Below are 26,494 nucleotides of genomic sequence, written 5' to 3' on the forward strand. Positions count from 1 at the left end.
CAGCTTTAAAATAAGAGATTATATCAATTGTAATACATCCACAGTGGTCTACTTAATGACATGTCTGAAATGTCAGAAACAATATGTGGGCTGCACAAGTAGAACGCTAAAGGAGCGAATACGGTCAAATAAAAAATCCAAAAACAGTTGAAAAGGGTAATATAACAAGACATTTTTCAAGATGTAATGAAAGTGATGTAGCATACTTTTCTGTACAGGGAATAGAAAAAGTAAGATTGGGGAGTAGAGGAGGAAATTTGGCGGGGTTACTAGCAAAAAGAGAACTGTTTTGGATTTTTTATTTGCATACTCGGTTACCACTTGGTTTGAACTACGAGTTTGATGTAACATGTTTTACGTAAATTAAAATGTAATTGGTTATGTTTATAACGAGGTAGATATATAGAGCTGTATGGGGCAGATAAGAGAATGTGACATATACAAATAATAATATTAGGAGAGAGAACCTAATGTAATGGGGCAGTGATTGCCATATAAATGCTTGTTTAAATGCGGGTATCCTATTATGTAAATAAAATAGTTCTGAGATGTAACAGAGTATAGGCAGAGAAACAATGCTAATATGACCAATTTGATAAGATGTGTATGTTGCTTTAAGAAAAGAAACGTGAGGTGGCAACACGTGATTTGTTTTAACGTTTGGGGAGGGATTTCCTGGGGTATAAATTTTGTGACCATATGTAACAACAGTAATGCCTATGAATAAGTGCCTGTGGGTGCGAAACGCGTAAGGCGGAGCATCAATTGGTCTGTATGCCTACTTTTTAATATTTATGCTAAATAAAGAGTGACTTTTTAACTTTGAGAGTATTGACTGGGAATATATTTTTGGATTTTTGATTTGGGTGCCCTTTGGAGTTGGGGCCTATATTCCAGCATTTTTGGCCCTTTTTTTTTTTTTTGACAGGCCTGTGTAGACTGCAGCAGCTGAGTAACAAGTGTTTTTTGGATCTGTACAGAAATGCACTGATTTGCTGGAGGTATGTGTTCCTTAAAGGGAAGACTAGATACTCTGCTCAACACATTCCTGATTTATTTATATGGATTTCTTTTATCTGACTTTTTACTCCCACAAATAAATTGTTCCCCATAATAACTGCCAGCGCCTGATATTCCCCGAAACACCAACATCTGTATTCTGCGCAGGGGTGAGAACATGGTGGGAGTCCATGGTTGAAGATTCATAAGGTGATTGCAATACCCCAAAGGCGACTGAGCATCTCAGGAGGATAAAACAATAGATTCCTAATTGAACCTTTTTCAGAAGCTCCTGGGTTACCGGGACCCATTCCCTTAGCAACAAGGCAGTGGTGTAAATTAGAGATTGGACTATGAACAGGAGAGGCCTGAATAAAAACACAAGGAAAATGATATAAAACAATTGGAGCCTCACAGATCAATAGTATTTTTGGTGGCGGGTCAGAGACCCCGTACAGTATATTTAGCTGCAAGCTGAGAAGAGACAGAAGAGAAGGCAAGTTAATATACAGATACTCACTCATGAATAGCCTTTTGTGAGCCATGATCCTAACTGCTCTGAGCCTGCCTGTGTGATCATGGGTTGGGGGTTAAAGTTTCATAATGTTCTGACTATTCCCCCAGCGTTGGGGTCAGACTGATTAGCTGCATGGCACCCGTGTTATAGTTCTACTACAGAATTGCCCGTGCCACTATGTGTCCTGTACTTACCCAGATCTCCTTTCCCTGGAATGTTACTCGACTGTGGGAACCATAGGGTTAATGTCACTTGCCTTGTGATGAAAAGATAAATGTGGCAGTGAAATGGTTATTATATAGGACTGAATGAGAAACCATTGGTTGGTCAGCAGGAGACACATGGCATGCATGAAATCTGATAGGTGCCCAGCAGATCTGCTCTGTGATGCCCTGGTACAATGAGCCTTGATATTCCCAGGAGCTGCACTGGATTTATATCTACCAATATATCTACCAATCAAATCTCTGGAAGCTTGAGAAAGACGAGCAGATGATCAGACTTCCAGATGTTTCATTCTTAGGAGGAAGTTATTATTATGGATCCACCCAATTTTTTTCAGATTTGACTGAATGTGGTCATGTGATTTTTACAGGGTCCTAATTAGGCTCCCCAAACCTTAATGAAAACCCGCCCACTTCTTGAGTTTCTCTAATATTTTTTCTTTGATGAGAAAATTGCCCAAGAAATGAAAACTTACACCCCCCTGGGATATATATATACTATATATATATATATACTGTATATATCTGCAACTGTGGCTGTTCTGGGCTCTCTGCCAAAAGCCAATTAAGTTAGAAACTTTGTTTCTTTTTCTGGCTGTTCAGTGCAGAGAAAGTCGGGACTTTCAGGGTTTGGCCTTAAAAGGGACCCGGCCATGTTTCACTTACTTGATAAGCCGGGCCCCTCTGCTGTCAGCAGGCTGGAAGCTTCAGAAGAGTAGACTGGAGCTCCCATACCTTCATGATTTTGTCCTGTTTAGATTCTCTGTACTCTCATTGGTCTTAAGTTTAAGTCCCAGTAAAGGTGCATTGTGATTGGATAGGCTGGAGGGGAAGTTCCTACTTCCCCAATCCAATCCCTGAACAGCTTTACTGTGACCAATGAGGGTACAGAGAATCTGCATAGGAGAAAAATCATGAGTACACAGAACTGCTGTCCTATTTTCTGAAGCTGGCAGCACACTGAAAGGCCTGACTAATCAAGTAAGTGAAGCATGGTGGGGCCCCCCTTAGACACAAAACCCTGTGGAGCCTGGGACAACTAGCCCCCCTGATGGCTTCCCTTGCTGCCTTTAATCCAAAAGTCACAGGCGCCACACAAACACACTCTCCTCATTTTGGTGAAAAAAACGGAAGACTTTGCATTTTTTTGTGCCAAAACCACTGGAGCTGACACAATGGCTCATTATGTAGCAGAATAGGAGGCTACTAGATCAGGTTCATTTATATTTATGTAACCCCATCTTGCCCCCCTGTACCATAAGATTCATTTCTTACCATCCACAGGTCTTGAATCCCCTTTGCTAAATGAAAGGCTACTGGGAATTTATCTTATGGCAGTGCCTCAATGGGATCTGGGGATACACCTATGAGTGCCCCCACTAGGAAACAATAATTACACACACAAGTACTGCAGATAATATGGAACTTTATATGAGAGGGAAAAAGCAAAATCCAAGTATACAATGTTATATAGATTCTGCTCTGGGGTACCCATGTGGTCTTCCAACTCGTGGCACAGTCTCTACCCAGGACACAGTCCCACACTCCACTCCTGCTGCAATCTACAATCCCAAGAGCTCTTACCCCATGTACCTGCCCCCTATACCTCTCTTTGGATAGAGGTAGTAGCTCCCACATAGCAGGTTATTAAGCACAACCTGTCCTCACACAGGGGACACACACTGGGATCCTTCCAATACCTTTACCTTAGACAGATCACTCACCGGGGGCTCACACAGATCTGGTACCAGCAATACCCTTTCTTCAGGCCAAAACTCACTGAGGGGTCACACAGAGCTGGTACCAGCATCCACAGCTCTCACAGAAATCTTCATCCGGAGTGTGAGCACTCAAGTCTATTTCACTCGAATCTCTCTCTGGGTGATCTCTCTCATGATTATCGAGGTCCCATAATCCCCGAGCCCACCAAGGGCTTCGTCACCCACGTAGCTTCTCTCCATAGCCTGCTGTAAACAATGACTCCATACTGAAGTGAAACTGGACAGCACTAAGCAGAACTCACCCTGAGCACATGGCAGCTCAGCTTTTTATACTCCTTGCACAACAGTGACACCTTCTGGTCAAATCTGAAACTGTCAGGACTCACTGCATTAGAGACAAAGGACTTATCTGCCCACACCAGGGCATTTGCAACTATAGGGACCTCTGACCACTTGCCTACTAGTCACCACTTGAGCATGCCCTTGGACTACCCCAGGTATATATACTCTTACACTCCCCTGAGGGTTGTGCACAGATAAGGGAGGTCAGATTCCAATGAGTCATCTTAGTTATTCAGCCAAATACCTTTAGTTGTGTTTTTTTTCTTATTTCGTGGTTCCATATCTTCCATTGTGGCCGGCATGTCTCAAAGCAAAAGCTAAGATGTTATCAGTCTAGTTCCGCATACATTTCTCAAAGCAAAAGGTCACAAAGCAAAAATATGTGGCAATGGGCCAGGATTAGCCTTAAGGTGTTCTAGCCTTGCACATAAGCAGTTACACAAAATAATATTCCTTCACCAACCATGTGGGATTTTCAAACCATAGGGGAACTATGAATCCTTACATTATATTCACTGTAAATATGTTAAATTATTATTTTAAATGAATGAATATGTAAATAAATAAAAGAGTTCTTTTGGATATGATGATTAGTGCTCTGGGCTGGGATAATAAGGCAGAGCAGATAATTTAATGGGGCCATGGCGGTGTTATTGACTGGTGCTGAGCACAACTGTGGGGAAGTGCAGGAGAGCATTTTGGTGCCTGTACCTTTAATGAAAGTGAGTGTGCGTGGGGAATGTGCAAGTTGCCCATTGTGCTTGTGGCTATAAATGTGGCTATAAACTGCCCCTCTGCTTCCATGCTATGTACACACACTGGGGGGTTGCCTCTTTAGACATCAAACCAGTGATATTTTGGCAAAATATTCATTTTCTAATGGTCTGAAATGAGCAAATGAAAGATAAGGTTTGTCTGTGAGTGAGTCTGGGGCACATTTATTACAGACCAGAGCAGATTATTGGGAATTTTCTTGCATCTTAACTTCATCCCATTCACTGAGGAAAACACAACAAACACCTCATGGACTTTACTGAAGATTCCAGAAAGAGGAGGTGCAAACTGAGTGACTGGGTCAGTGATGAACTACCAGGGGTGTAGAAGGTGAGATTGCACCAGGGACCGCACCCCATGGAGCCAACTGGAAGTTTGTGGTTGCGCAAAGCCAACAGCAATGATCATTTCTGGAGGGGGTGGGGGCTCAGCTGCATCCAGGCCCCTTATCAGATAATTACGGTACCGAAACGTTTGATCCATTGTTAAGTGTCTGGAAGCACCTTGAATAAAAGTGGGAGCACCCCGTTGAAATCAAATACAGGTATTGGCAATACTTTCTTTTCTGAGATTTATACTGGCGTGTGGCTAGGCCAGGGCCATATATACCTGCATCCCCTGCTACGATTATTTTCTACAATTGAGTAACATTGCCACATTGGGGAATCAAGTTACAAATGATGTCGTTTGAAGATTTAAATACTATCACAAAAAAGAGTGCTGACACTTTCAGCTTCTCCCAACAAGAGAGAGCAGAGATTTTGTCATCTGTAGGAGAATCCCTCTCAGATGTGCTTGATGTTTCTGTTACTCCTGATAAAGAAGTGAAAAGAAAGATCGAGACATTGGCCAAAAAGGAAATAAGCCTGAGTCTCCATTGCAGTACATTAGCTGAATATGCAAAAGTGGCCAGAATACCCAGAGGCTTGAGATGTACCTTGCTGCCGTTTTTTAATAAGGAAGATAAACAATTTATGGATAAGTGGTATGCTATCCTAAACAGGTGCTCGTTGGACCTGATGATTCACACGATACAAGGGCTGCAAAGTAATATTAAAAGCACTCAGCAGGAACTGGTGACTGCAACAACAGAATTAAAGTCAAGAATCACCTCTGAAAACTTTAACAAGTTCAACATTGAACTACAAGCCTCTCTTGCAGATTTCCGCGCTGATCTGGTGCAGAAGAAACTCCATAAATATAGGAGAGACACCCTGGACTACGAATCCGATCGTGTATACACCTGGGCGGCAGAAAGGAAGCGCACTAGGACCCAGGAGCGATGGCGCCGAGGTTTGCGCACTCCGATGACGTCAGCCAGCACCAGAGACCAACGCCCGTCTTCCTCCACAGCGTCTTCAGGGAACTCAAGGAGCGGAAAAGCTTTTTTAGCCACAAGTACGCCGCAGAGCGATCAGGAGGACAACAGAAGGGGCAGAATAAACAACGAGGAAGTGCTACAGAGGGAAGAGAGAGAAGGCACGCGCAGTACAGGCAAGACCCAGAGAGCAGCATCAATGGACACCACTGCGCAAACCCCTGTGACTCGGAGGAAACACAAGCAGTAGGTGAGAACTTGATACACAATATCTCCTCAAGGGAACTGTCTCCTGTAGAACAACGTGTTCTTAACAGAGGACTTTCGTTTGTACCCACACACAGTGTTGGTTTTTTTGATTTTCAGGTTGATTTTTTCAAATTTATGCGCAATTTGCGGCTGAAACTTTGGTTTCAAGATAAGGGTAATGTTGTGCAGCAGTCTTCAAAAATGGTCACTCCTAAGAAATTGTATAAAAAAAGTACATTTGATCCACCTATAGATAATAAGGCACTTAATATGTTTCAGAGTCTGGTAACAAATGAATGTCAAAAGCTTTGGGAAAACAGACCTTTGCCCAGTACCCACCGTAACCTTCCTAAGTCTGAACAATTGGCGCTAACAGCCTTGGGAAAGGACCAAAATGTGGTCATAAAAAGGGCAGACAAAGGAGGTGCTACGGTGGTTATGGACAAAGAAATGTATGTGCAAGAAGCAATTAATCAGCTTAATAATGAGGAACACTACCTATTATTAACAGAAGATCCCACTAGTAAATTTAAGACAGAAATTGATAGTCTCCTATATGAGGCAGAACTAGAAGGGATAATAACACCTGAAATCAAAATAGCATTGACAGTAACACATCCAAGAGTTCCCATTTTTTATTTGCTGCCCAAAATCCACAAACATCCATCAAAGCCCCCAGGGAGACCAATAGTCTCAGGGAATGATTCACTGTTGCAACCGCTAGCAGTCTTTATAGACAGTTACTTGAACCCCATTGTGCAGAAATTACCCACGTGTCTTAGAGACACAACAGATTTTTTAAACAAAATTGCTCATATTAAGTTACGTGAAGATGAGCGGGTATTTTTATGCACAATGGATGTATAAAGTTTATATACCTGTATTCCACACACTGAAGGGGTAGAAGCGGTAAGAAAACAGTTACACAGAGAATATGTCCAGGACTCGCCTTTAGTACAATTGATATGCTCCCTGCTAGAGATAGTCCTTACAAGGAATTATTTTCGGTTTGGCACACAATATCACTTACAAAAACAAGGTACCAGTATGGGTGCTAATATGGCACCGAATTACGCCAACATATTTATGTATGATCTAGAGGAGCAAATCATCCTACAGAACATATTGTTTTCTGAATCCATTTTTTGGTACAGCCGCTTTGTGGACGACATTTTTTTTTGTGTGGAAAGGTTCAAGAGATAAATTGTTACAATTTGGAGAATATATTAATCGGACGCACAATACTATTAAATTTGTACTACATTTTGATGAGACACAAATTGAGTTCCTGGACGTTCAGGTTAGGAGGGTGAAAGATAAACTGTCTACTAACTTATACAGAAAGTCAGTTGACAAAAATAGTATGTTAAGATTTGACAGCTTCCACCCTCCTAACACGATGTCAGGTCTCCCGAAGAGCCAATTGATGCGTTGTAAGCGTATTACCTCAACCACTGAAAATTATCAGGACAGTAAAGAAAAAATGCTAACTGTGTTCAGAAAGAAGGGATACCCCAAATCAATCTTACGGAAGGCAGAAATTGAGGTAGATAAGCTCACAAGAGAAACACTGCTAGACACAAAGAAAAAAGAGGAAAGGGCCCAAAGGATACCTTTTGTGTCCACTTATGACACACACTCAAAACGTGTTAAAAAAGTGGTCAGAAAATACTGGCCTATTCTGATGAATGACCCTACAACCTCAAGGTCTTTCAGTGAATTTCCCTTGTTTGCTTACAAAAGAGGAAAAAATGTGGGTGACTATGTGGTACACACTGATATGCAACCCCCAGTAACAGCTAAACAGAGATTTCTGGGTAAACCAGTAATTGGAACGTTTCCTTGTCTCTCATGCCAGAACTGTAATAGCATTATAAAGGGGGATACTGTTTCACATCCCACACAAGGAACATCAATTAAATTACGGGGGTACCACACCTGTTTATCCAAAAATGTAATCTACTACTTAAAATGCCCTTGTGGAATGGGATATGTAGGGAAGACAAATAGACCAGTGAGATTACGCCTAAATAAACACCGAAGCTCCATTCGAAATGCACATACCAAAGCCACCTCGGTTGGGCAACATTGGTCTGAACACAGACACAGTGTTGCGCAATTGAGATGGCAAGTGCTAGAAGAAATCAATCCCAGGCAAACTAATTCTGATAAAAAATTATTACAGTGGGAGTGTTTCTGGATATGGAAGCTGGGAACCCTAGCCCCTAAGGGGCTGAACGAGAGTTGGGGATTAAATTGTTTTCTTTAAGTCTATACCAACGCGTTTTAGATGTTAATGTGTTCGTGCCATTATTAATTTGTACACATTTTCTTACAGCATTAAAATAAGGAACATCTTCAATAAGAAGTGAGATGTATGCATCATCCAGCTAATTGTACTATAGTCAGTGAGTAACAAATATCAGTATGTTAACAAACTATGTGTTGTAAAGTGTAAATAGTGTTTTTTGTAAGCATGGAGTATATCACTCAGGTTGAGGATTAATGGGTTAATGTTACCAATTGTTAAATAGAGAATAATAATTCACGATTCACATGATAAAGGAGTATTTTAGTAATTTGAATCCATTTATATGTATCTATAATGATAGTCACATTGAGAAACAGGTTTTGAAAGTGAAATGGATACACTGTGATGCTTTTAACATTGTTACACTGTTATTTAATTGTTTTAAAGTATTTTGTATCGACCACCACAAGAGGTCGCTGTTTGAATGTCTATAAATATGTACACGCTCTATGGTTGGGTATCACTGAGGAAGGGCCATGCGGTCCCGAAACGTTTGATCCATTGTTAAGTGTCTGGAAGCACCTTGAATAAAAGTGGGAGCACCCCGTTGAAATCAAATACAGGTATTGGCAATACTTTCTTTTCTGAGATTTATACTGGCGTGTGGCTAGGCCAGGGCCATATATACCTGCATCCCCTGCTACGATTATTTTCTGCAACAATACTGTCACATAGGGGCATTTAGGGAAAGTACAAATGGTCAAACCTATAAGACAATTTAGGAGGAATTCAGTTTTATTTTCATTTTGTAAAGTCATTTTTTATGGCCAGAAAATGTCACTGGAAACTGTCACATAAAAACAACTGCCAGAGATGTGACCTGAGTGACATAAAGATACAGTGACTCAGAGGGGGTGATAGTTTTTATTATGTGGGGGGGGGGTCACTTATCAGATATCCATGTGGAAAGTTTTAATTATGGTATTGGCCAAACTGTCATTTAATGGAAAGGAGCCGGAACTAATTGCTCATGGCTGAGGGGTAGGATGCAGGGTGTTTGCTCTACAGTTAATAATAATAATAACAGTAATATGTTTAATGGTGGTGTTGTTACTGAGACGTAATCTAATAAAGCTGCAGTTATTCACTTCATATGTGTGTGTGTGTTTGTGTTATTGTGTCACGATGCCAATATATACACAATTGTGCTGGAACTTTGGCACAAACAACTTCACTGTGGGGGTTGCGTCACTTCTGAAATATGGGGTGTCCCATTGAGTGGGTGCTGCACATATAGATGGAATCCGCTGTGTGTGACACTGGGGTCCCCCCACATTCATCAGAACAGACAGGGAGGTCCCAGTGGCAAGTGCAGTGCATGCTGGGATACAAGTTATTGAATTGTGTCTATTCTCAACTGCCACATGTGGGTCTGTAAATAACACAAGTCTGTGTCACTGGCTGTACTGGAAGTAGTTTCCCAGCAGTGGGGGCATTAAATACATATTTACTGGGTTACAACTTTAGAACATGTGCCCCCTGCTGGAAGAAACACTAAATACCTAAATGCCCTAATTCCCTTTTGTGTTTATATTTTATTGTATAGACGTGTCAGTGTGTGGCCCTGTGTATGTGTTACCCTGTGTATGGGGGCTGCTACTCATTTATACACAATATATAAGGAATGCTGGGAATTGTAGTTCAGCTGTTTGTTTCTGCAGCAGCCACACAACTCATTCTCTCAGGGAGGGGACTAAGGGCAAGGTTGGTCTTTATTGCCCTGCCCATTTGGGACAAGTTTGTTGGTGGTGTTGGGGGGCAAGTACCTATAATCCTGTATAAAGGGGGGCAGTGACAAGTGCTGGAAATTAGCGCCAGGGCCCTCCATTAAAGTTTTTTTTAAAACATTGGTGATCAGCCCCCTACAAGTTAAAAAAATAATTAGTGGCCAGACCCCCCTATAAATAAATTAAATAAATTTTTACTTCGATTGAAGGATTTGCGTTCAATCCTTCGAATTCGATATTCCAGTTCAAAGGATTTAACTTCGAGGGTTTTTAACCCTCGAAATTCGACCCTTGATAAATGTGCCTCTAGATTTTCACAGGTTTAGGCACTATCACTCCTTTAAACTAAGGTATTCTATCCATGGAGCCCAAGTCTGCCAGTACTTAAAATTTTTATGGCTAATCATTGCGCTTGTTTCTTCCATTTTCCGGGTTTCTTCCATAAGGAGTAACCAATCTTGGATTGTAGGGGATTCCCGTCTTTCCATTTTTTTGGGTATCACAGCTTTTGCAGCTTGTAACATGAAAACTGTCAATTGATTCTTTATCGTAGTATCTGTATGTGGATCGTAATGAAGTATTAATTCCAATAAAAAATAATTTGAGATCTTTTCCTGCGTAACATTCTCTATTGTTATTATTATTATTTAAATCTTCACACTGATACCAAATATGAGTATGGGAGCCTGTGTCTTTAAGACATCTCCAATATTTGTCATGCAGTTCAGGAAACATATGTTTTAATTTAACCGGTGTGCATTTCCATCTTGATATCAATTTATAAGCAAATTATTATGTTTTAGAAGATTTAAAGGATTTGTGGATTGATTTGTAGATAGAAGACCAATGTTCATCAGATACTTTAATACCCAAATCTTGTTCCCAGCTCATCTAATGTGATAGTGTAATTTTCCTATTCTCATTGATCAGCTGTTTATATTATGAGAGAGGTCTCTTAAATTTCCTTTGTGACATAATCACTTTCTCCCACCATGTAGCCTGTAAGTTAGAATACATCCTTTTATTACTTACTATATAATGACGGATTTGATTGTAATTCCAACTATCTCTCTGGTGAAAACCCCAATGTTTATGGATCAAAGAGATTGGAATCGCTTTATTATTTACTATAAAGTCACTAATTAAAGTGGTTCTATTCTGATACATTTTCCATCTATCAAATGCTCTCTAGTCTCTTTGAAGAAACTCTAAGGAATTTCTATTGGCAGTGAAACATATAGAGTATTTTAGCTAATGCCAGCATTTTTATTGCCTGGATTTTCCCAGCCATGACAGGTTAATCTTTCTCCAATTATTTAAAAGGTTTGCAATATTTATCAGTAGAGGTTCGAAATTCACTTTATACAGATTACATAAATCCTCTGGTATATTTATGCTCAAATATTTAATTGTATTGTTTGCCCATTGAAATGGGAATGAAGCAACCACCTGTTCTCTTAATATACTGGGCAAATTGATGTTGAGTGCTTCCGATTTACCAAAGTTAATTTTAAAGTTCAACAAATAACTAAAAATATTCAAAGTCTCAATAAGATTTGGGAGTGATGTCCTGGGTTTTGAAATAAAGAGTAACAAATCATCTGCAAATGCTGCAGCTTTATGCTCAATATATCTAGTTGTTAAAGGCAAAATATTTATGTTACTTCTAATTGTATTAAGCAATGTTTCCATTATCATTATAAACAAAATAGGAGACAAAGGACATCCTTGTCTTGTACCATTATAAATTTTATTTTGTTGTTTGGAAAAGAGTTAACTGTCTGGAATAGTTCCAGTTCTGTAAAGGGTGATTCTAGCCATTCCATTTCTGTAGGGGTGACTGTCGTCAATTTGACTTTTGATATAAACTCCTTAATTTTAGCTAATTTTCCTGGTGTATTAGGTTTTATTTGAAGTTGATAAAATTCTTGGTAACATTCACTAAATAATTTAGCTATATTTGGGGTTGTACAATGAGTTTGTTGTTGTTTGCCTATAATCATATCTACATGAGAATTGTTTTGTACTCTTTTTAGTGATCTCACAATCATGTCTATTGCACATATCACCAAGCTCATACATTTTTTGTTTACAATTAAAATACGCTTTTTGTGTGTTCTGATCTAATATTGCTTTTAGTTGTATTCATTTCAACTCTAATTCCTTTAAAGTATCAACATCCATATTTCCCTTATGTACTATTTCTAATTTCTGGATTACTTTAATTAACATGTCCATTGCATTCTTATTTTCTTTCTTTATTCTAGCACCCTTCACTATTAAATATCCTCTTGTTACACATTTTATTGTTTCCTATAATATTCCCGGATCTTTACCTTGCGTATTATTTTGCGTTATTATTTGCTTTATTTTTAATTCTAAAAATAACATATTTTTCTTAGAGTGTATTAAGAAATAAAATATACTTTATGAAGGACTTTCTTCTGATTCAGTTGTTAAAAGGAGACATTACATTTACCCGTAGATGAATCAATTAATGGATTAATAGCTAAATTTAAATCACCCCCTACCAAAGTAATACCTTCAGTGAAATTTTCTAGTTCTGAAATTATTCCAGAAAGAAAATCTACCTGGTCCATATAAGGTGATTAAACATTTATCTGTTGTTATTATTGTATAACTTAAATTACCTTGAATTATTATATACCTTCCAACTGCAATCAACTTAAAGGGTACATCTTTATGAATAAGAGTCATAACCCCAGTAGCTTTTTCTCTTTGGGTTATTATTCATAGAACTAGTATGAAAATTATACTTATGACCCATCATTTTTGGTACACTTGTCTTGTCTTTAAAGTGTGTCTCCTACAATAGTACAATCTTGGCTTTTAACCTATTGTATTCCCTGAATACTTGAGATCTTTTCTTAGGTTTGTTAAGGCCATTCACATTCTTGGAATACACAATACATTTATCTAATACCATTTTTCAATAATTTATGCTTAATTCTATAACATATTCCTTCAAAAACATGGAAGGTTGTAGTTCTTACTTACACTACACAAGCAACACAATACATGGATTAGGAATGGTAAATTGCTTTATTCTGTGGTACCATAAGTAAAAGTTCTGCCAATGCTGCATTTGAGCTTAAACACATAGCAGACCATTTGCCCACTTGGCACCTTGCCTCATCATTTATATTCTAGTTTATCTGTTATCCGCTATGTTAATTTAGCCCTACAGCCCTATAAGGCCTGAAACAAATATACACATATGTACATCACGCTTAGTATATTTTACAGTATTTGTCAGTGTTACTAGCCATTATAATTGTAGCCCAATTGGAGGAGACTGTCCAACATAAATATGACTTTAGTACTGTCTTCCTTCCTTGGCATCACATGGCAACTCTGACTATATTATTCCCTGTGGGGGATGGGGGATGCCCTAACTAATGATTCTCAGCTGGACACTGCCCTCCCATACCCAAAATCTGATATTTTCATGAATTTATTCGCTGGTGGCGAAACGTTGGAATTCGCCGCAAATTCCTGCCAGGCGAATTTATTCGCCCATCACTACTGACCCCGTATAAACTGCTTCCCTCCAGAAATATCCCCAATGAGCAATGCTCTAAAGATACCATATTTGTATTCCCTACATGAATGTTAGTAGTTTGGATTTGATTCTAGAGGAGATTAGGAGCCAGTGAAGGGATACAGGAGCAGCTGATGTTGAGCGGTGAGATAGATGAATGAGTCTAGCGGCCACGTTTAGATCAGATTGGAGTTGTGAAAGGTGACTATTTGGAATACCTGTGAGGAGTAAGTTGCAGTAATCAAGGTGGGAGACAACTAGAGACTGGATAAATGTTTTGCTTGAGTCGGAACTGAGATATGGTCATATTGGGGCAATGTTGAGCAGCTGAATATGACAAGTGTTTGGATGTTTGGTGAAAAAGACAGATGTGAGTCTAGTAGAACTCCTAGGCACTGCCTGTGTAGTTGAGTGAAAGTGACTTTATTAACTGTGAGTGATATCTGAGGGACAGTTGAAGATCTTGGAGCACAGGCGTCAGAACCGGCGGATTAGCTGTTAGTGGCTCTTAAAAGCTGTTAGTGGCACATAAAAAATGTATTTTGGGATGCGATTGGATCATAACCAGCCATCACTAAAGGTGGTGGCACATAGGGTTCTGGAGACATTAGTTGCCCAGCAACAAATCTCCTCTTCTTTGGGCAACTAATCTCCCTGAAATGCCTTCCTGCTGGCAACAATGTGAATCGCTGGTGGGATGACACTTGGATCACTTCGGTTCTCCAAAGTTGCCTGAAGTTTCCTCATGAGGCAACTTCTGGGAACTTCAGCCATGTCATCCCACTGGAGATTTACATTCTTGCCAACGGGAAGGCGGCAAGAACCATTCTGCTATGAGTTCTAGGGGTATTTATGTATGGCATTTCTACTGTGCTATCCAGCTTTCTGAGGGGGGTATACAGAAAATGCAGGGTTAAAGTTCTTAGTACAAAGTTAATGTAATAAGCAAATTAGAGAAGCTTTAGAAGGGTTTCTTCTCCTTCCTTTGTATCAGATAGAAATTAGACAAGTTTTATTTAGGCCAAAAGGCTAGATGTGTCTTTTTTCAACCTAAATTATTATGTTTACAGTATATATAATTATTATTCTGATGCAGTGGGATTGGAGAATGTGTACAACTGCCCCATTATATTTGCTGTGTAACTAGCAGAAAAGGGATCCGTGTAGTGAGAGATATTTGAATTTTTCACATCACTAATACAATAACCACATGACTTTCCCTACTACAGGTTACACAATGCTCCAGGCCTACAGCTCCTCATACCTTGTATTTCAGCAGAGCAATAGAGTGAGGCAGCGCATGGGGAGCTGCTAGAACTTATAATAAGCTTGGGGTGTCTCTACTCACTGATTCTTACTATATTATTCATTCTTGTACTTATACCCACTTTGTTTTATTCTATATTGTGCTTGGCCTGCCAGTATTCTCTATATCTCACTGCTCATGGTGTCATTGTCCATTGCTCTCTATGTATGTATTGTGTGTGTCAGTGACTCTGCTTCTTACTATATAATAATGTTCTTTATTGTACTTGTGGTGTCTTCTCTATATTATGTTCTTAGGAGATCAGTAACTACTGCTCTTTTATATGACTTTGTACCTAGGGTTGCCACCTGCCCAGTATTTCACCAGCCTGGTGGGGAAAAATGACAGTTGATCCCAATGTTATTAATAGGGAATAAAGATAAATATATAGGAAGGCCAGTGATCCCAATGTTATTAATAGGGAATAAAGATAAATATATAGGAAGGTCAGTGATCCCAATGTTATTAATAGGGAATAAAGATAAATATATAGGAAGGTCAGTGATCCCAATGTTATTAATAGGGAATAAAGATAAATATATAGGAAGGTCAGTGATCCCAATGTTATTAATAGGGAATAAAGATAAATATATAGGAAGGTCAGTGATCCCAATGTTATTAATAGGGAATAAAGATAAATATATAGGAAGGTCAGTGATCCCAATGTTATTAATAGGGAATAAAGATAAATATATAGGAAGGTCAGTGACCCCAATGTTATTAATAGGGAATAAAGATAAATCTATAGGAAGGTAAGTGATCCCAATGTTATTAATAGGGAATAAAGATAAATCTATAGGAAGGTCAGTGATCCCAATGTTATTAATAGGGAATAAAGATAAATATATAGGAAGGTCAGTGATCCCAATGTTATTAATAGGGAATAAAGATAAATATATAGGAAGGTCAGTGATCCCAATGTTATTAATAGGGAATAAAGATAAATATATAGGAAGGTCAGTGACCCCAATGTTATTAATAGGGAATAAAGATAAATATATAGGAAGGTCAGTGATCCCAATGTTATTAATAGGGAATAAAGATAAATATATAGGAAGGTCAGTGATCCCAATGTTATTAATAGGGAATAAAGATAAATATATAGGAAGGGAAGTGATCCCAATGTTATTAATAGGGAATAAAGATAAATATATAGGAAGGTCAGTGATCCCAATGTTATTAATAGGGAATAAAGATAAATATATAGGAAGGTCAGTGATCCCAATGTTATTAATAGGGAATAAAGATAAATCTATAGGAAGGTCAGTGATCCCAATGTTATTAATAGGGAATAAAGATAAATATATAGGAAGGTCAGTGATCCCAATGTTATTAATAGGGAATAAAGATAAATATATAGGAAGGTCAGTGATCCCAATGTTATTAATAGGGAATAAAGATAAATATATAGGAAGGTCAGTGATCCCAATGTTATTAATGGGGAATAAAGATAAATCTATAGGAAGGTCAGTGATCCCAATGTTATTAATAGGGAATAAAGATAAATATATAGGAAGGTCAGTGATATGATCCCAATGTTATTAATAGGGAATAAAGATAAATATATAGGAAGGTCAGTGATCCCAATGTTATTAATAGGGAATAAAGATAAATATATAGGAAGGTCAGTGATCCCAATGTTATTAATAGGGAATAAAGATAAATATATAGGAAGGTCAGTGATCCCAATGTTATTAATAGGGAATAAAGATAAATATATAGGAAGGTCAGTGATCCCAATGTTATTAATAGGGAATAAAGATAAATATATAGGAAGGTCAGTGATCCCAATGTTATTAATAGGGAATAAAGATAAATATATAGGAAGGCCAGTGATCCCAATGTTATTAATAGGGAATAAAGATAAATATATAGGAAGGTAAGTGATCCCAATGTTATTAATGGGGAATAAAGATAAATATATAGGAAGGTCAGTGATCCCAATGTTATTAATAGGAATAAAGATAAATATATAGGAAGGTCAGTGATCCCAATGTTATTAATTGGGAATAAAGATAAATATATAGGAAGGTCAGTGATCCCAATGTTATTAATAGGAATAAAGATAAATATATAGGAAGGTCAGTGATCCCAATGTTATTAATTGGGAATAAAGATAAATATATAGGAAGGTCAGTGATCCCAATGTTATTAATAGGGAATAAAGATAAATATATAGGAAGGCCGGTATTTTTCTAAAAATGAATATGGGGAATATAGTGGAAGTAGAGTTGGAGAGTTGGACAATGAAACTTAAAATACAAGTTAATCTCTATGTGCTGCCCCTTATGTGAAGAGTTACTTACTCTAAGCTTTTCCCCGGCAGAGTTCCCCTGTTGTAGTATTTCTAATTATAAATTAAAATCATTGCCAAGGCTTTAGAAATAATCAGCATCCTAATGCCATAGAAAATAGTGATGTGTGGGTCACACATGTGCCGATCCAATGCCCAAGCCCTGCACATGCCCAAATCCCTCTATAGTTCCCCCAGGGCTGTGATGATGCTCAGATCACATGACACACGTGAATGTTACCTCTGACCTCTCTCTCTCCAACCCCTTTGTCCTGGGCACCAATAGAAATGATTTTGTTATGTTTCCATGACAACCAATGAGGCGCATATCCCACTGGCCTTTGCTGCACATACATTGCGGGAGCGAATGTCCTGCTAAAAACAATGCGGTTGGTCTGTCTGACATCTGGAGTCTGCAATGAATTCATGTTACAAGCTCTGATTATCTTGAATAATTATCTTTTCACAGACAAATAGTCTATCAGTTAACTATGTTTATTGGTTGGTCCTAAAAAGCTCATTATCCCTTGTGTCATGTGTATATACATTATTTCATATACATTAAACTGGAAATGATCATCTTATGCAACTTACTAATGTGGCACCAATTAAAGGAGAAACCAACGTTGTGCATTGTTGTAGTTCAACATAACCTTTTACAATTTAATTAGGAAACAAATTTTTTTTAGATTTTTTTCAATTTAGTAATATTGGTTATAGCATAGAATTCAGTTAATGGTTTGGATTTGTTTTTCATTTTTATAAAAACACTATCTACTAACAATATAATAGTGTCGGGCAAGCCTATTTATTAAAGGTCGAATATTAGTGGTGTTAGAGGTTTCTGAAACCACAATTCAACTCTATCTCTCAAAAACCACAAATGCCATGAAGATTATCAAAAGATTAAAATAGAAAAAGTACAAATGAAAAAAAAATGCTGAACAATGCTTTTTTTATATGAATATCTAAATATTTGTGGTTTTCTCATTTTTGAAAAAAGCTCTAAAAATGTGAGATTTATTAAGGGGCCCATTCACCAAGCTCGAGTGAAGGATTCGAAGTAAAAAAAACTTCGAATTTCGAAGTGTTTTTTGGGCTACAATGACCATCGAATGGGCTACTTCGACCTTCGACTACGACTTCGAATCGAAGGATTCGAACTAAAAATCGTCGACTATTCGACCATTCGATAGTCGAAGTACTGTCTCTTTAAGAAAAAACTTCGACCCCCTAGTTCGCCACCTAAAAGCTACCGAACCCAATGTTAGCCTATGGGGAAGGTCCACATAGGCTTGGCTAAGTTTTTTTTGATCGAAGGATAATCCTTCGATCGTTGGATTAAAATCCTTCGAATTGTTTGACTCGAAGGATTTAATCGTTCGATTGAACGATTATTCCTTCGATCGAAGTTTTTGCGCAAAATCCTTCGAAGTCGAAGGATTTTCATTCCCCAGTCGAATATCGAGGGTTAATTAACCCTCGATATTCCACCCTTGATGAATTTGCCCCTAAGTGTAAAAACGACAAAAACCTCCAATACAAGAGTTTCTCAGGTAAACATGTGGAGGGTGATTTTTCTGTTTGGGGGGGCTACTTCCCCCCCCTTCCTTGCCAGAATGTTTTGATGTTACCAGCCTGTCCCGTGAATAGTACAAAGGGCATATCATAGAAAAAAAGAGCAATTACTGTGCTAACAAGTAGTTCATAGCTAACACTCTAGGATTTAATCTGTGGCAGGTAAGTGAGTAAAGGAAGTTGTTCTAGTTTTCATGATGACCCTTTGTTAATGCCCCAGTAATAAAGAAAAAGCCAAGTATTTTTTATGAGAGGATTCTTTTTAAAGGAATTGTTCAGTATAAAAATAATAAAATAAGTAAATAAATAGGCTGTGCAAAATAAAATATTTTTCTAATATAGTTAGTTAGGCAAAAATGTAATGTATAAAGGCTGGAGTGAGTGGATGTGTAACATAATAGCCAGAACACTACTTCCTGCTTTTCAGCTCTCTTGTGTCCACTGATTGGTTACCAGGCAGTAACCAATCAGAGACTTGAGGGGAGGTCACATGGGACATAACTGTTGCTTTTGAATCTGAGCTGAATGCTGAGGATCAATTACAGACTCACTGAACAGTTATGTCCCATGTGGGCCCCCTTATAGTCACTGACTAACTCAGAGTTAGAGAGCTGAAAAGCAGGAAGTAGTGTTCTGGCTATTATGTTACACATCCACTCACTCCAGCCTTTATACATTACATTTTTGCCTAACTAACTGTATTAGAATTTTTTTGTTATTTTGCATAACCTATCTATTTACCCAGTTTTTATTTTATACTGAACTGTTCCTTTAAAGTTGCAAGAAACATTTCTCCATTTATTGTGTAGAACAGATAACACATCGAAGTGGGGTTCGTGAAAAACTTGAATTTCAGGATTAGTAAATGTATTACCTTGGGAGAGCCCCTCAAAAAGATATCTGGTGAGGGCTGCAAAGTTAAAAGCCCTGACGTTTGGGAGTTTTCAACCACCAAATTTAACTGGAGCTCTCAATTGATGGAGGGCAATTTTTACTTTTTTGCCATTCCAGATGAAATTTAATAAAGCAGAATAAAGCATCTTTATATCTGAATGTTTTATAAGCAATGGAAGATTAATTAAAGGATATATCAATTTGGGGAATATTAAAAACTTGAAAAAGAGCACCCGTCCTTTCATATTGAGGGGAGAATTGGCCCATTTTACACACATTAAGGAAACCAACATGCTGTTGTAATATTTAATAAATATAAGTTGTTTAAATCTAAAGGAATTATTAAACCTAAACATTTTATCTGATTTTTGGGTATTTAGGTTGATTTTTTTTAGTAGAGAGTTTGAAAATATTAATTCAATATTAAATAAAAGAGCGATAAGGGGGCAGCCTTGTCTTGTTCCATTAAATATTTCAAAAGGTGATGACTTTGCTTCCCCAAAGATTATTTGAGATTTGGGACTTTTATATTTTATATTTATTAAAGGTCGAATTTCAAATTTGTGATTTTCTTTTTACTCTAATAAATTTGAATATACTCACAACGTGAATGGGAGGTTATTTAAAAAAAAAATTGAATGTCTAATATTCAATCAAATAGTCCTGACCCGGAAATGCGAATCAAATTTGAATTGAGTTTTCCTTCCGAAAAAACTTGAATGTCAGGAAGACAATTAAGATAGTCAAATGGTTCAACGGACCTCTGCCATTCACTTGTAAATTAACTCGGCAGGTTTTAGGTGGCGAATTATATATTTGAATTAGAACTGTTTCCATGGTAGAGGTGTGATAAATCTCACATCCGAATTTACATTCGAATTGGGGGATTAAAATGTGAATGTGTAAATTTTGACACCAAAAAAACTATTTTGAAAAAAAAATTTAAATTCTAATTCGAATTTACTATTCTTCCCTTAATAAATCTGCCCCTTGATATATTGGTAAAATGGGCCTGTAAGGGCAATGTTTTAAGGCAAACCAATAGATGTTCCCATGTAATATTATCAAATGCCTTTTCTGTATCAATATTAAATATGGAGCTAGGAATTTTGTGTTTTTTGGCAAAAAATAAAATATGTATCAGAGCTTTTTTTTTAACTCCTCATCTATTTTTAATAAAACCTTTTGGGCCACAGAGATTACAGAGGGAAGAATTAAGGAGAGCCTCTCAGCAAGGGCCTTGGATAGTATCTTGATGTCTTGATATAATAAAGTTATTGGCATATAGGAGAAGGAAAGGGATAGGTCTTTGTCTTTTTGGGGATGACTCTGAGGGGCAGATGTATCAAGGTTAAATCCCTCGAAATTCGACTGGGAAATAGAATCGAATAGGCAATTCGGGCGAATTGACACGCTGGCGAATAGTCGAATGGGCGAATATTCGCCAGGCGAATAGGCGCACAATCGAATATTCGCTCAAAGGATTTTTTAAAGCAATTCGGTAGGTTTTAGGTGGCGAAGTAGGCAGTCGAAGTATTTTTAGAAGAGACAGTACTTCGAATATCGAACAAGCGAATAGTTGCAGCGTTTTTGCGCTCGATCCAGTACTTCGACTATCGAATGGGCGAATAGTCGCATCGTTTTTGAGCTCAATCTATTCGAATCATTCTACTCAGGCGAATTTACGCTAATTCGATAGACGAGGAGCACAAAAAACTACTCGAAATTTGAGCTTTTTTCCCTCTATTCATTCACCTGAGCTTGGTGAATGGGCCCCTAAGGTTCAAGAGTTCACTAGAGGGTAAATGCTTTCCAAAAAATAAAATATCATTAAATAAATTTGTTAGAAAAGGCTAGATTTTTGAAGTTTTCAGATAACTAATAATTTTGGACACTTCCTCGATGGAGATTGGACTATTTAGGTTTTCCAACTGCTCTTTTGAAATCTGTGGGATTTTACAACTTTCAAAAAATGTTTTCATTTTCTTCGAGTCTATATTAAGATTAAAGTACAATTCTTTATAGTAATTTTTGAAAATGTTCACAATTTTATTTTGGTCATTTGTTAACTTGTTAAGAGTATCTTTAATTTTGATAAGTTTAGCCTGATTGTTTTCTGCCTTAGTAAGATTAAAAAGTAAATGATTGGCTTTGTTACTCAAATTTTTAAGTTTAAACATTGAGTAAGAAGCAAACAAGTTATGTCTAATCTTTTTAAGTTCGTCTATAATTTTTGGGCATTTTCAAATGAGGTGTGTTGTTTAAATTGGAGATATAAGAGTTTTTTTAACAAATTTGGCATCATTTTACTCAAAATTCGATTGGGGGAGATTTATTAAAAAAATCAAATATACCAAACTCGAAATATACCAACCTGAAAACTCGAATCTAATTTATTTCGAAATTGACCAAACTCGATTTGAGTTTTTTCTGCGAAAAGGCTTCATCTCCAAATTGGTCACTGGACATCTCTTATTGACTTACACAGTAATTTGGCAGGTTGTAGATGGAAAATAGTCAAATTTGAATTCTTATAAGGCCAGAGTGTGATAAATCATGAAAATCAAATTCAAATTTTGTAAAAAAAACTTGAACCGAGTTTGGATAATTCCCTACTCGAAATTTGAATGCAACCATAAAAAAATTCAAATTAGAATTTTCAATTCACTTAAGGTCATATTTATCAAGGATCAAATTTCGAATTAAAAAAACTTCAAAATTTTGGATTCAAAAAGACCAACCAAAATTAAGTCAAAGTATTTTTGGTCGAATAGGTCTGTTTTTGATGGAATAGGTCCGTATTTGGCCGAATTAGAATCGTACGAATCGATGTAACAGCGCATTCGATGGAATTCGATTTTTCAAAGTCGACCAATTGACTCCAAATAGGTTCTAGGAGGTCCCCATAGGCTAAAACTGCAATGCAGCAGGTTTTAGATGACGAATGGTCGATGTACATGATACATTTCGATATTCAAATTTTCAAATTTGAATCAAATTTGGACATTTCCGTAGACGAAGTAGACAAAAAATAGTTCAAAATTCTAATTTTTTCATTCAAAAATTCACCTCGACCTTTGATAAGTCTGCCCCTTAATAAATCTGCCTCTCTATCTTTTAATTAACTCGATTAAATGTTTGTGAACTTTTCTAAAGAAGTGGGACTTAAAAATATAGATATCTACCCCCTAGCCACTGCCTTCCAAGTTTCCCAAATTAAAGAAGGATCATTCAAGTGTTCTTTGTTTTCATCTAAATATAAACCCCATGCAGTGTAACATCTTAACGAAATCCTGAATCTCTTAAAGCAAATTGGGAAAAGCCCATGAGACATAATATTTTCGAGCAGGAGACTTGGAGACTAGAAGTGATAATGGAGCAAGGTCTGATATGTCTGATATTTCTATGTTTCCTATGTCTGTTTCTATAGTTCTGTTAATTAGGTTGTTAGGGAACTAAAATATCATCTATTCTTGTTCCAACATTATGAAAAAAGTAAAATCTTTCTCAGTGGGGTGAAAACATCGCCATCCATCATTAAGATTTGTAGATCTGCAAAAACTATGGAGAAGATTAGTCTTTTTAATAGGACTGTTTAAATTACAATCAGATCTATCTCTGGAGCTGAGAAAGGATTCATTTAAGTCTCCTGCTAATATGATATTATTAGAGGGAAGCAAAGAAATTCATCGTTTAAGCCAAGTAATGTAATTACACTGAACAGAAGTGCCAGATAACTTCATTAATAAGTACTTCCATATATATAAATCTACTGAGCTCATCTTTGGTGGACTTAATTATTGCAACTAGTGATGGGCGAATTTGTGCCAGAAAATTCGCGAATTTTGCGCGAAATTCGCGAAACTGCGAAAAAATTCGCAAAACGGAGTCGGCGTCTCGTTTTTGACGCCAGCGTCTGATTTTTGATGCCGGCGGGAACAAAATAGCTATCCCATATTTTTTATTAACTACAGGGGAGAAGGTTAGTTCACCTACATCCTTTTTCCAACCAGGTATTCTTGGAAACATTGAGATGTGTCTCTTGTAGAAATGGACGAGCTTGGGCAGATTTAGGAAATGCAATATAATAATAACATCATGCACTGGGTTAAACATAGCAGAGCAAACAGTAGACATTTTGGAAGCATATTAAACTAGAGTCAGTAAATTATGGAACTACAACATTAGATGAAATTTATCAAATTACGAAGACACTTCCTTTTTTTCCTAAGGATGGAAGTCAAATAAAGTCTCTCAATGAGAGATCAAATTCCTTTGAGAGTCAAGTGTCAGAGATCATGTCTTCTTCACTAGCGTGTGGATGGTTCCTTGTTCTAGGAGAATCTAGACCTGGATTTGACCTGAATTCGAGTAGATTTTAAATCTTTAGTAACCTTGGATTGGCAAGTTTTATTGTATCTCTGCCATCTTTAATGCTTAGCAGAAGGGCTGTTTTTCAAATTGGATTCAATATCTGAAGCAAAGTTTCCAATAGCTTTCTTTCCACGAGTCAGACAAATGCAGATGCTTCTCTAGGGTCACTGAAAACTCTGGCTCTGGAAGGCAAAAATATTTTTTTTCGTTTCAGAGGGTAAATCAACGAGAAATTAATATGTAAGTTGCCAAAAGATTGACATGTTCTGGAGAATTCTTTCCATTTTTGGAAGAGAAGCAACAAATAATCCTGAAAGATCAATAATTTAACTCCTTCCACTTCTAGTGCGTTAAATTTTTTGAAAGCTTGAAATAGTCTATTTTTCTCAGAATAATCTAAATATTTTACATTCACAGCTCTTGGTCTGAAGGGTTGTAGATCTTTAGGGGGTCCAATTCTGTTAAGTCTCTCTACCCTGAAGTTATAGCATTCTTGAGGGAGACCAAGCTTTTGGGAAATCATTTTAGAGATCAAAATGTATAAAGAGTCATTGATAGGATTCCAGTATGTTTATGAATCTAAGATTATTTCTCCTCCATCTATTTCCCAGATCATTTAGTTTCAACTTTAGCTCTTGAGTTTGTTTCGCTAGAGAGTCCATCTTGGATATGGAGTCAAATGTTTCATCTTGGATTCGAGAGACTGTAAACTCTATCTCTTCAAATCATTTATTGTGAGTAGAAAGTTTTTCTCAAATGTATGAAATTTCAATCAGGAGTTTTTCAATGACTTTTTGTAGCTTCAATGAGTCTGGCAACTTCAGCTGCAATAAGTAACTAGTCATGATGGGCAAATTTGCGCCGTTTCGCCGGAAAATTCAAGAATTTTGCGCGAAATTCATGAAACGGCTAAAAATTCGCAAAACGGCGCCAGTGTCTCGTTTTTGATGCCGGCACCTGTTTTTGACGCCAGCGCCTGTTTTTTGATGCCGGTGAATTTTTTCGGGCGAATTTTCGTGGCCGTTTTGCAAATTTATTCGCTGGCGGCGAATCGCGCAAATTCGCCGCAAATTTGCACCTGGTGAATAAATTCGTCCATCACTAGTGAGTTGTCTCCAGAGAATAATGGTCTGTGAGAAGCAGATTTGTCAGATAAAGAAGTATTATTAACATCAGAATCTTGTTGCTTCTCATTTCTCCTGTTATAGGGTTTGACATTGGCTATGAAATACATTATAAATGAAGGAGAGAATGTTTCCATATACAGAGAGTATTCAGATGCAACCCCAATATGACTACTAAATAGTGTGAGGTTTCTGCTTTGTTTTTCTTCATTTTTTTTCTTCTTTGTTTATTTTTATTGTTTATTTTTTTAAATTGTTTTGTATTTTTATGTTTTATTTTCCTCCATCCTTTTTATTTAATTATTTATATGAGTTAATTACTTTGTTTATTGCATTCTTAACTATTTACACAAGCAATATATTCTCCTTTACTTTTACCAAAACTACTTCTGAGAAAAAGGGATGAGAAAGTGACTGTAACACTGAACTGGTCAAGTGTAGTAGAAAGTCAAGTTACTAGAAAACCAGCAGTGGGTAATGTCACCAAAATGGGGGCTCTCAGCCACACTTAACTCTTGGGTTTGGCTACACTCAGTCTCTCAATCACCTTAAACACAAGTTAGACTAATATCAGACACCCCAAAACACACCAACACCCAGAAAATTAATTTGCTGCCACTGTCTATCATTAACAGGCGATATAAACCTGATGTGACTATTCCCCTGCTCTGTATAACAGGTAATAACTCACACTACAAAAATGCATCAAACACTCTCTCCTATGGTAGTTAGTCAGGGTAAGATCCTACTAGTTCAACACGCACTCCAGCAGCCAAAGGGTTAATTTACATTCAAACACACTTTCCTGTTATCTGTTACATATAAATAGGTCACTTTCCCTTTTGACACATTCAAAGAGTTCATACACTTAGGCACAAGCTTTCATACGGGCAATGAATTTGTTAGAGCACAAGGACAAACATATTAAAATGTATTATTTTTAATATTAAAGGGATACTGTCATGGGAAAACATTTTTTTTCAAAACACATCAGTTAAAACTGCTGCTCCAGCAGAATTCTGCACTGAAATCCATTTCTCAAAAGAGCAAACAGATTTTTATATATTCAATTTTGAAATCTGACATGGGGCTAGACATATTGTCAATTTCCCAGCTGCCCCAAGTCATGTGACTTGTGCTCTGATAAACTTCAGGTTCTCTTTACTGCTGTACTGCAAGTT

The 26,494-nt window shown here is 37.3% G+C and overlaps 1 protein-coding gene across 1 annotated transcript; it reads left to right on the plus strand.

Moving 5' to 3' along the window:
* The first annotated feature begins 2,306 nt into the window (after window positions 1–2,306).
* Window positions 2,307–8,895, plus strand: LOC121399782. Its single transcript, XM_041581354.1, has 2 exons — window positions 2,307–6,145; window positions 8,483–8,895. Exon 1 carries the CDS (start codon window positions 5,255–5,257, stop codon window positions 6,143–6,145), a length of 891 nt encoding a protein of 296 aa, XP_041437288.1. The 5' UTR covers window positions 2,307–5,254; the 3' UTR covers window positions 8,483–8,895.
* The last annotated feature ends 17,599 nt before the right edge of the window (window positions 8,896–26,494 follow it).

This window comes from Xenopus laevis, chromosome 2L, assembly GCF_017654675.1.
Source record: "Xenopus laevis strain J_2021 chromosome 2L, Xenopus_laevis_v10.1, whole genome shotgun sequence".
NCBI classification, from domain to species: Eukaryota; Metazoa; Chordata; class Amphibia; order Anura; family Pipidae; genus Xenopus; species Xenopus laevis.